We start from the raw sequence: 12,559 nt of genomic DNA, 5'->3' as shown, positions 1-12,559 counted from the left end.
TTTTGTGTATTATATGTGATACTGGAGCACCTGTAATTTAGCAACCCCCCAAAAAAGATAATTTAGAAAAATGAAAATGTGGAAATAGAAATGGTTGAGATGGTAAATGACTGCTTTCTAACTCAATTTGTCAAGGAACCAACCAGGGAGAGTGCATGCATTGATTTGATCTTTTAAAATGACCAAGATAGAGTCAGAAGGACACTAGTTAGAGAACCAATGGAAAACTGTGATCACAATATGTTTAGTTTTGAGGTATTCTTTCAAAAAATAAGGACCAAGTCTAAAACAATGGTCTAGAATTTTAGAAAAGCAAACCTTGAAGGTATGAGACGGCACTTTGAAGAGTTAGACTGGATCACACTGGATACAGATTCAGTTGAAAATGGATGGTTATATTTTAAGAATATTCTACTTATATATATTGAGGACCAAAAAACATTGGCCAAAATGGTTTAATAGATGTATGCAAAAAAATATCGAGAGAGGAAATGTTATATAGCGCATACAAAAGGGATAGAGACCAAACAAAATACCTAGAATATGTTGAACTGCAAAGAGATCTTAAAGGGACCAGGAAAGCAAACAGGGAAATATAAATAAACAAAGCTCTTGGAACTAAAACTAATGCAAAGAGCTTTTTTCAATACTACACCAGCAAGAGGTCAAAGTGAAACCGCTAAAGGGCAAAAATTGAAGGATCTTGGAAAACAAACAAGATGTGGCAAATGTTCTAAATGAGTATTTCACAGAGGTTTTTACAGAAGAAAAAACAGATAACAACATGCCACAGGTTAACAACCAGTCCAGTCAAACCCTAAGAGAGATCAGGATAAATGAGGAGGAGGTACTAAAGGGACTAGCAGAATTAAAAACAAACAAATCACCTGGGCCAGATGGGATATTTCCAACAGTACTTAAAGAAATGAGGGAAATTATTTATAGGCCGCTAACTCAAATATTCCAAATGACACTTAGAACAGGGTCTCACCTGCATCACCTGTAAAATATTGGAAAAAATGATTAGACAGAAAATAGAGGAGAATCTTAATGAAAACCATATTCTTGGAGATAGTCAACATGGGTTTAGACGAGGCAGATCATGTCTTACTAATTTATTGGAGTTTTTTGAACATGCAACTGCAGCTGTAGATCACGTGAATGCATATGATATGATATACTTAGATTTTCAAAAAGCTTTTGATAAGGTTCCACACCAAAGACTGATCCTCAAATTGGAAGCTGCAGGCATTCAGGGTAATGTAAGTAGATGGATTATGAACCAGCTGATGTATAGGAAACAGAGGGTGTCGATTAGAGGAGTTGCTTCTAACTGGAGTGAGGTTGTTAGTGGACTCTGGGATAGTTAGCAAACTTGTCAAATTTGCAGATGATACTAAAATAGGTGGCTCAGCAGATACAATCTCGGCAGCACAGGTTATTCATAGGGACTTAATATTCAGTTGTGGGCCGACACCTGGCAGATGAAATTCAATGTGTACAAGTGCAAGGTAATACATGCAGGTAACAAAAATGTCCACTATAATTACAGTATGGGAGGAATAGAACTAGATGAAGTAACGCATGAGAAAGACCTAGGAGTCTATGTGGACTCCTCACTTTCTCCATCCAAACAATGTGGGGAAGCAATAAAAAAGGCAAACGATGTTAGGGTATATTGTCAAAAGTATAGAATTTAAAACAAGGGCAGTAATGTTCAGACTGTACAGTGCACTAGTTAGAGCTCATCTGGATACTGTGGACAGTTCTGGGCTCCACACTTCAAGGAAGATATCGCTGCTCTAGAGGCAGTTCAGAGGAGAGCAACCAGACTTATTCCAGGTCTGAAGGGAATGTCCTACTGAGAGACTGAGGGAACTGAACCTTTTCACCCTGGAACAGAGGAGACTACGTGGGGACTTGATCCAAGTCTTCAAAATCATGAAAGGCATCGACCACATGAAACCAGAGGAGCTTTTCCAGATCAGCAGGGACACACGGACCCGGGGACACAAATGGAAATTGGGCTTCAAGGCATTTAAGATGGAAAACAGGAGACACTTCTTCACACAGAGAGTCGTCACAATCTGGAACAAACTCCCCAGCAATGTGGTTGAAGCTGAACATTTGGGAACATTTAAAAATAGACTGGAGAGCACGATGGGTCGAATGGCCTCCTCTCGTTTGTAAACTTTCTTATGTTCTTTACTAGAAGTAGAAGTTTCAATTCATAATCCTTCACTTCAGGCCAAGTCAGTTTCTAGTTCTAATGAAAGAGAGATACACAATGACATGTATATGAATGTGAGCTATAACTATGAACTGTAAGCATGAATGAATTAGAGGGCCAATAAGCAATTTACAAGGCTTGAGTTAATCAGTAATATGTATCTGCTTTTGAAGTGAAATGGCCACATTTGCCAACACTATGCTCTACCACCTGCAGCAAGGCTGCAGAGTTTTGTAGTATCACTTGGAGAATATTGATCTTTGGCCCTTGTCCCATTCACCCCAACACCACCACCAGATATTGTGCACATTTCTTTTAATTCTCAGTCCACACCAAACAATGACTTTGACAAGCCTGCAAGTATGGTCTAATGCATTTACTTTTCAGGTCATTATTTATCTACTTTTTAATGGCATCTTATACACAACTAATGATGAACTACCAGCTGGTTTACTTTATACAACTGATTATTTTCTGCAGTTACTACAATTTTAAACCTAGTGAAACATATGAAATAGGCCTATGTTTGTGAGAATTACAGATTTTGTAAAGGTAGAGGTGTCCTTGTTTTTGTCTTGTTCTTTTGTTGCTTCATTTAAAGCAAAGTACCGACTAGTTTTTAGTCATAACTTGCTTGAGCTGTTTTCATTTAGTTTAAGTTGTCAACAGTGTTGACCTTTGCGTCTTTATTTTTTCCTCTTTCTTGAGAGAGGCAGAAGTGTATTAAAAGCAGTCACTGTGTTCTGTTTACAAGGTAGGAAACGCCAAAACATTTCAGGGCCTTCGAAGCCCAGCAACAGTGGAAACTCTTTGAACAGGCCATCCCCTGATTCAACACGACCGCTGTTGGAGTTGGGTACATATTTCTCTGTCTGTGCAGTTGGCAATCTGTTTATTGGAATGGCCTCTGATCACATGTGTCTGCATGTACCAAGAAGCTGAAGGAAGGGCTCCACAATGGGGAAAGTATTGCTTCTGAGCAGATTAATGTATTCTCTATACCACTGAGAATGGACCCAAAAACTAAAATTGCAACCCTAGAGCCAGGGAGAGAATTAAAACCTTGTATGAAGTGTTTACAATGACTCTGAATGATTAAAACCATAAATTCTGGTTGAAATTCTGGTCTACAAAGAAATGTCAGCTTGCACATTCCGGGACATTGGGTTAAGTTTACAGTAAGCAGTTCTAGTGGTACGTGCTTAAAGTAGGGCTTACTTATGTCAGCCCAGTGGAGAAGGAATTAAATATCATCTTCCCTCAGGCAATCTGTTTGAGATCTCATTCTAAAAACGAGGCCGTCTATCCAGCTGCATTATTAGTTGGGCTAAAGCAATGCCGAACCTTGGAAACCAGATGCATATAAAAAAATTCTGGCATTTGATGGCGTCAGGCTAGTCTAATAACTGCAGCAAGCTCATAACCACGGTACTTGTATGAGTAATTCACAATGTATTGAAAGTATTTTCATACATTTGTACTAGCTAGACTTTAAATTCCTTTCCCTTTGATCTATTAGCCTGAGGCGGGAGTAGCTAAGTGCTGTGCAAATCTTGTGGAATGTCATTCTGTCCTGCCCTCTCTCCTATTGCAAACTTGAGGATCATTAAACCATATAATCAACTTGCGTTCTTTCATTGTGACGTTATAGCGCACTCATCTACACATCTGCTTGACGATGCAGTGGTAACACAATGGCAATCTTTGGGTTTCGTAAGTGGCCAATGGCCTTATTTGTTTGTTTATTTTTAAATGTAACAACCTCCAGTTATTTCAGATGTGAAAACAGATAAAGATCTGCAGGGGCGTTCCTCATTCTGTATCCAAACAGCCTCACTAAATTTAAGCACATGCCTCCTTACATGAGACAGATAGTGTTTATTTATATGCATGTGGTTGCTTAACTTCAGTGAAAAGACAAACAGGCAAGCATTAAAAAGAGAAGTTTTTTTTACACTTGTTTTGAAACGTAGGGTTCAGCGGTCTCTGTGGTACATAGGGTACTTTCAACTCTTTTTAAAAATGTTGCTTCATAGGTTGGTTCTGAAAAGTGTAAAAGCACAGATGTTGAGCCCAGAGCTGTTTGCACACCAGTTGAGATGTACTTTTAATGTGAAGTTTTGCTCTATAACTTTGTACTCACAATTTCTGGAAACCATTTAATATGCATTTTCACTTTCAAACACCAGTTATTTCTTTCCTGTGCTCAATCTGGAATTCTTAAACTCTTTTAGCACTTGTAGGACTTCTTATATTCACTCAAATCTTTCTTTGTTGGTTTCTTTGACAGTTGGCTTACTGGTCTTTGTATATCTACAGCAAAGTGTTAAAATGACTGCATAACAACTGGCCAACCTAACTGCTTGACATTTTGCATTGTGGCCTTTATTCCTCTGCTGGACAAATTCTCATTTCATCCCTTGATGGAGTGACCTGGCTCACACTGAAGTGTTGAGGAGTGAAGTTTATCACTCCTGTTTCCAGAGCAGTGCCCAGCATACCAAACATGGTTTGAGGGCATTGTGCTCTTGTTTCCCAAAATAGCTCCCTGCCTTCTGGCCATTAACAGTGGGGAGGCCTTGGCACATGGGTGTGCCTTCAGATCTGATGGAGAGAGGCTGGAATTTGGGTTGAGGTCTCCCTTTCCTGGCTCTTGTAATCTGTTTTTAACACTGTCAGATGTTTTCCACACTGGGGCCCAGAGAGGACAATGGTCAGTGCTGGTGGCCTGCCACAATCTGAAGGATAAATTTAGAGATGCGATGGGCCAGATTTAGAAGGTACTCTCAGGGCCAAAGTTGAATGAACACCATATTTGCAAGAGGGGATAAAACAAAAACAACAAAGAGAAAGAAAAGCCCTTTTGTACTAAACATGGCATCTTTTAATCTAGACTGCTAAGATGTTTTTTAACCTTAGCAGCACTGCTGTTCTTTACCATGACAGAAGTGTTTGAGCTGCATATGGCTCAATAGCTTTGCAGAATCCATATGAAAAACAATACATTTAAAAAAATATATATGACTAATGCTAAAACCTAACTTTGCTTTCTGCTGGTTTACATGCTGTAGAATGTCACTTGTGCTTTACGAGATTTGTGCGGTATTCCAAAAATGTTGGGAAGTTGCGTTGTGGTTTTTGTCGGTAGAATTACTGCTGCTTGAATGTTTGTGTTTTTCTTTCTGCCCTATGAAATGTGTACAAACTCCAAATGCTTTTGAAACCTTAAGCCTGATGTTTTTTCCATTTCTCTTTCCAGAATCAGTCTATGACCTTCTCCCAAAAGAGCTTCAGCTGCCGTCCTCCTCAGAGTGCAACACGGCAAAAATGAGCCAGAAAAGTGGTGGAGAGGCTGGGCCTCCCCCTTCGGCAGCCCTCGCTTCAGGTACGCCCCTCTTTCCTTATTTCTACGGCGTCCTTAAGACTCTGGTAACAGTGAACAGTGCTGGTAATGGTCCCAGGCCTGTTTACAGGAACTCTGCCCTTCTTTAGGCTACCTGCAAGACCTTCCAGCTAGGATAGGTATCAGATATTGGCTGTACCTGAAAGCAGAAGGGCTAGCAAAGTATTAAAACAACCAACAAAAACAAATGGATTTCAACAGCAACCTGCTGACTGAGGAGTGACAGAGCTTTAAAATCCCACCAACAACAAAAGTATGTTTTAGCTGTCATTTCCCATCTGCAATGCTGCAATCCTTTGTCAACATGAAAAGCAGATTTAATTTAATTTATTTATATATGTGTGTGTGTGTGTGTGTGTATGTATGTGTGTGTGTGTATATATATATATATGTGTATATATATATATATATTTTTTTTTTTTTTAACTTTGCTATCTGTTCTGCCAATGAACAGTTATGTACCTGGGGTTTGTTTTTGCTCTTTCCTCTCATTTCTTAACAGCGAATCCTTCTTGGTAATAAGATCCAGTGAGCACCCGGTTAGTGTTCAGCTGTCTATGCTTTCATCTTGCTTTCATCTTACTTTTGATGGGGATCCTCCTCTAAGCAAAGCAGGAGCTCATTTCAGGCGGCCCCTTTTGAAGTTCCTATTGAGGAGGCTTGACTGTATATGAACTGTATTGCTTGGCTTTTATGTACATGTTTCTTAAAAGAAGAAAACAAGTACAAAACCTATAGCTATGCATTTATCAAACATACAGGTTTTTAAGATGAATATTTGTCCTGTACAGGCAGCCATACAGGCTGTTGTTAAAAAGACGCATTATATTCTTTCAGACACTGGAAATCCTACTGAAAGCAGATTTAGAAAAGATGTCCAGGTACTAAAAGTAGATCAGTAGTTAAACAGTGTTCTCATCAGGATCCAGAGGCATTGGCGATACAAATTAAATTAAATAACTATTTTTACTCATTTGTTTACATACCTTTGGTTTTACTATTCTAGCAGCAATTAAAGTTTATAGGAGGCTTTAGATCACAAACTTTTTCCTGCGGGGAACACTGTGCCTTGCAGTTGGAGTCTAAGGAAACTTTTTTGTTTTGTTTTGTTCTGTTTTAACTTGCACTGATTTCCTTTTGGAAGAATGCCACCCCTGACCCTCTGGTCTAGGATCCCATTTTACCTGGCTGCCTCCTCATTCTAAATGAGACGGCTTCATTCATTTTGGGCACTAGAAAAACATGAAATTAAAATTAAAGATATCAAGCACAGTCTGGGAAAACCAGGACACCAACTTTTGAAAAATAACTATTGCGTTTGGTCCACACCAACTGAAACCTTGCCACACTGCTAACATATATATATTTATAAACGTATTAATACGTGTTAATAAGGAGCCTCAATCTGAGGTCAGTTAGCTGTATAAGCTGGGTACAAAACCATTTCTGTACTGCTCACAAAAGCATTTTTTGAGAACCAAAACTGTCAAACAATTCTATCTCTTAAGGTGAAACACTGAGCCAAAGACATTGTTAATTGTTTGATTATGTTTGCCACAAATTTTTCCAATCTGATTAATTGCAAATATCGTTACATTTAAATTTCATATGAATTGGTTCTCTATTGCTCATTCACTCAGAAATTTAAATGAGCCTTGAATTCACACAGTAAGGTTATATACATGCATGTTATATATAAAATATTTTTTAAGTAACATTGCATTTTAAATGTAATGTATCAATAGTGGGGTTAACATTTTTGTCATAAATTTATGCTCACATGTTTTTGTTTATATATTTAAAAAAAGGAGGAAAAGAGAAACAAATACAAAACACAGCTCTATTTTTAATTTCACATTTTGTCCATTATTAAAAAATAAAAATGCAATTCACTTTAGTTTTTTACTCTGCCCCTTATCAAAGTGCCCAGGTTTAGAGTGAGTTTGAGTAGAACCAGAAGTCTGTTGCCTTTGGACATCAATACCTAACTGCAGCCAATTGCATCCCTCTGACGGGGCGGGACATACTGGCTGTAGCAGACGAAAGGTGAAGTATTTTTAAGTTTAAATGAATTTAATCCAGGACTGCAGGTTTAACTGCAAATTGGCCTTATCTTCTCTGGCTGTTTCCTCTTCTTTTTATTTTTTTCTTTACCCAAAACCATGGAATCAAAACTTTTTTTTTTTCTTTAGTTTGCTGGCCTAGCTTTTGTTTAAAAGCTTTTGGTGTGACAGTTGGATGAAGTTCATTTTTGTTTTCTATTTAGTAAAGTGGGATGCCTGTCCTTAATCTTCACTGCATTAGGTTTCTTAGGCAGGTTGGGAGGGCAGGGAGGTTCTGTGTGGGAAGGAGCAGCAGCAGCAACAGGAGGAGGAGGAGGAGGAGGGGAGGGAGGGAGTTGTTATCTTTTTGAGTGTCTGGAGTCTGTCACTGCTCTGTTATACCAATATGGTGGACTGACCAGCTAGGATCCGCGCTCTGGCACAGTCTGTCACGCAATCTCTCTACACTCAGTCTAAGGCTCTCTGATGCCTCTGTCGTGTAGCTTTCTATTGAAACGCTGTCTGAGCCAGTTGAAAGCACATCTACTCTGCTGTGATGCAGCATTTTGTGTGTTCACTAGGCCTCTCCATATCCTATGACCCCTTGCTCTCTTATTGAGGGCTGCTATTCATTGCATCTTCATGTCTTTGACCAGCATGTATACTGCCACTCACTGCTCCAGTCTGTGGCATTGCATAAAGAACTAAGAATTAAGGTTTCTTTCTGTTCTCCTTGCCCTGCTCTTCTGTCATCTCCCTTAAGTATTTGTGTACTTTCCCCTTGACTTTACAAATGTCCTTCATAACTCACCCACTCCTCTTCTATAGCCATACTATTGCATTGTAAGCAAGGCTACACAAATCCTGCTTCTACAGTTTTAAACTGTCAGCAAAACCTGATTTGCTCTTCTGTCTATTTGGCTTTCCCATGCCTATTTATTCAATTTCTTTGTGTATTGACACAATATGTTATTGACTTTCTTTCAAACTGAAAAAATCAAGAGCATGATTTATTTATTTATTTTTTATGACATTGTCCAAGTCAACTCTCTCCTTTGCCTTTCAGTTGAACTTATAGGTAAAACCATGGTTATGTTCTTTCGAAGTGGAATACACATAAATAACTAAACAAACATACAAAAAATATGGATCTAAATGGAGTCAGTGGGCTGAATATAGAAGGAATGACTTTATATTGAGCTGATCACGTTTGTTCTGCAGAGGGTGGATCTCTAGGTTTTTGTCAGTCCAGTGGGCACATTCTAAGGTGTAACTGCCTATTTGACCACAAATGCAGGTTGGAGTCTGCTGGCTAGGCCCTACTAGTAACAGACACAGGTGTGTTGTCTGGGAGCAGTCTCTCATTGCCCAGAGCAACAGAGGCCTCTCCTGGCTGGCTCACCGACCTGTACAGCTTTACTCAAGGTCATATCACATCCTGCCCACCCCCCCCACCCCCCGCAGCCATTTCTCCCACACTTTTTGCAGGACCGGGGTTGGCTGGTGTCAGGTAGGGGTGCCAGGAGGGATCAGACTTTTAGTTCTGCCAAGAAAGGTTTGTTGCATGAGTTACCAGTGAATACATTTCTTGCAAGGTCCAAATTTCGCTATTTAAAAAATTCTGTTCTACTAAAAAAAAAAAAAAAAAAAAAAAAGAAGTTATATTCAATTTAATACAAGAGCAACATCAACAAGAATAACATTTCAAAACGATTTAATAGTTAATGGGTTATTATTTAAAATAAAAATGTGTACCAAGGTTGTGCTAAATTTTGTTTCATTGAATATTTTTTTTCCCCTTTTTAAGTTAACTGAAATTGCTTTCTTTTGCTGGGATGCTAGTTGTTTTTGCTATTAATACACTTGACTTGCATTTTAGCTCCACTTTTCAGAAACGGGCATCGTGGTGGGTTGTGTGAAAGTGTCTGTCTATCAGTAGTGAAGACATTTAGTGGCAGAGACACTTAACCCATCAAATCTCACCCAGGGTACCGTATAGGTCGGTCTAACTTTTAGACTTTCTCGTTATTTTTTTATTTTTTTATTTTTTTATTATTATTATTATTTTTATTTTTTTTAATGTTCAGATTTCTTTCAATTTCTTATCTATCTCTTATCTTTTTATATTTAATTAGAACATTTCTAGAAGCTTTAACAATTGGAACATGCATAACTAAAGGCAATATGGAACACAGTGTTTGGTATGTGGGCTGTGAGGCAAGCAGCTATTCCTGCTGATGGGGAAAAGGGGAGCTGGATTGGATATGTGCTCCCTGTCCCACAGATGTGGGCAAAGGCTGCTGGAGACCAAGATCTGGAGACCCCAACGGTGCTGAAGCACTGGCCTAGCACTGTGCCTTAAAGCCTCCTAGACATCAGTAATATCTATAGTCCTACGGCTTCTGATGGATTGTTTTTATGTAAGATGTACTTTAAATGTACAGTGGATTTAATTATTTTGCTTGTGGCTCCTGCTTCAGAGTCATTCTGGAAGTTCACTACTTCTCAAAGCCTTGGAATGCTGCGCACAAGTGGGTTCAGTCTGTCTCTTTCAGTAATGGGGATCGCTCTTCTGCCTTCACATGGTCAGAAGCCAGCATCATGTGACCTTGTAACCTGTTGCTTCCATCTGCTGGGACCACAGACATTTTTTTTGTTTTAGTGGTATGCCTACAGCCCCTGCTAAAATTTTGAGGAAGGGGTTTGCAGCCACATTGAGCTTTTACAATACACACACACATACACACACATTTCATAGTAAAAATGAATTTGAAAAGCTTAAAGTGAAGCAATTCAGGTTACCAGGTTTGACAGGTTTTTATAGCCGCAACATGCGCAGGATACAGTGCTTGCACTTTCTTTTGGTATTTTTTAAGTTTTTTTTTTTTTTCCCCCAAGCAGGTTCTCTTAATGCAGAGATATTCACTTCAAGTGACTTTCAAATCTATTTTAGTTGATTTACCAAATAAAAAGAATCATAGAGTAGTTGTACAGTTATAGTAGAACCGAAATATATTAATGCTGTAAAAAAAAAAGTGTTGTATAGATATTTTTAGGGATCTTTGTGCTGAGCTACATGAAAGCAGCTGTTTCCCATGACTCCGGTCACAGGGCAGTTCTTGGCTGATTTACATGCAACCCCAGTGGGCAGAATAATGGAAGCCCACATCTCCAGATCACTGTGAGAGGAAACAAAATAAAAAAAGCTCTACGAATAACAATGGAATTCTAGGGACTTTGAGCGGGTGAATGGGAAGTCAACAAAAGCAAAATGATTTCCAGCAGGCCATTGTTGTTGGGGCATTTAACACTTTTAGGGACTTCCTCCCCAAGTCTCTTATTGACGCTATTGGCCATATGAAGGCCATTCCCAGGACACATGACCTGTTTAGTTAAAATTGACACAGTAAGACATGTGCTCATGGTGGCTGCAAATCATAGACTGTGATTCCTCTTTGTATATAGTATGCTGCTATTTTCATACCATATTTTGCATGGTGAAATATTCAAAACGTATGTCTAAAACGTTGAAACCTGATTTTTTTAATTTTTTTTAACTAATCTCATTAGTTTTATAGAACCACTGCATTGTTTTATTTTTTCCTTTAAATGGTGGAATATGAATTGTGTGAAAATGGAACTAGTTCTTATGCAGTGCAATAGATGTGGTCTATGAATGGTCTGGTGGGTCCTGATGAACTAGCCCTGGCGGTGGAGGGAAGGGACTCCTGTTTCGCTGTGGTGGCAAACAAAGGGGGAGCTTGCAGGACTGACTGAGAGTTTTTGTCAGCCGGTGTACATTGTATTTAATTTTGCACCCATTTTTGTAGTTGCATTGTTTTATGGACGACAACAGATTCACTTGATGCAAGCATGCTCGTTTGTCTCTGGAGCGGAACACTTGTATTCTTCCTGTACCCCTCCCTAGATCAGGAGCGTGGGGGGGGGAGGTGGCGATGACAGGGGCGAATAAAAGGTTTTAGTACTACACTTAATTTGTATCCCTATTTGAGAGCACTCTGTTCTCTTAAAACAAAATGGGTTTCCTGTGCCTTTAAGATGCAAGTGTGTGTCTGTCTGCCTGTGTTTGTGTCTATCTATATAGTTATGTGTGTGACATTAGGCTTTCAAAGTGAAACTCTGAAGCTGTCTGCACAGGCGTTGCTGCCTCAGTCAGGCTACCTGAGATCTAACGTTGCTGCAAACAGTTTTAAGGTTACTTTCACAGAGATTGCCTCAAAACATTGGTTATAAGGTTGCACAGAGCAACCTTGGTTGATAGCTGAAGATATCAAACCGCCCAAGTCGTCGGTTTCCTCACAAACGTTTTTCCTTTATACGGGCATCTTAAAGGTACAGAATCTCAGAGTACTTTCGTCATGTGAATCTATGTGTCCTGCGATATGTATGACATCTTTAAACAGAAGGCAAAGTGCTGTACAGTTTGAAAGCATTCTTGTACATCGGTGTAGGACCACATTTCTATTACTGCTCCTGCTGCTTTTTTGTTTGTTTTTTGCTTCAGTTAACAACACTCCCATGCAGTTAATTTGTTTTATCTTTATAACCATTCTTTCAAAATTTAACTAGGGCAGATACCAGATAGATTTGATGGAGACGCTTAGATTCTTTAAAAATAATATATATAATTTTTTTTTTTTTTTTTTTTTTTGTTGTTGTTGTTGTTGTCCATAGCTGTGGTTTAGATTGTGCTTGTGTGGTTTCTCCTTTATATATTAAAAAGCATTGAATGAGATGCTTACATCCTATAGAAGCACTATCAACCTATTTGAAAGAAGAAGCTTTAATTGTTGTTATTGGCAGAATCTCTTGCTATAGTAAAGTGTTTTATGTAATTCAGAATTGGAACACATTTTGTTTCTT

The 12,559-nt window shown here is 38.8% G+C and overlaps 1 protein-coding gene across 1 annotated transcript in view; it reads left to right on the top strand.

The window, feature by feature from the left end:
• nfat5b (nuclear factor of activated T cells 5b) overlaps positions 1-12,559 on the top strand; it is a 58,517-nt gene that overhangs the window by 20,607 nt on the left and 25,351 nt on the right. Inside the window, exon 2 of the mRNA XM_066713807.1 lies at positions 5,490-5,615. Within this exon, the coding sequence (XP_066569904.1) occupies positions 5,490-5,615 (126 nt within the window). The remainder of the gene's footprint in view (positions 1-5,489; positions 5,616-12,559) is intronic.

Source organism: Amia ocellicauda, chromosome 9 (genome assembly GCF_036373705.1).
Source record: "Amia ocellicauda isolate fAmiCal2 chromosome 9, fAmiCal2.hap1, whole genome shotgun sequence".
Taxonomy (NCBI): Eukaryota; Metazoa; Chordata; class Actinopteri; order Amiiformes; family Amiidae; genus Amia; species Amia ocellicauda.
This window is presented reverse-complemented; position numbering and strand designations above follow the sequence as displayed.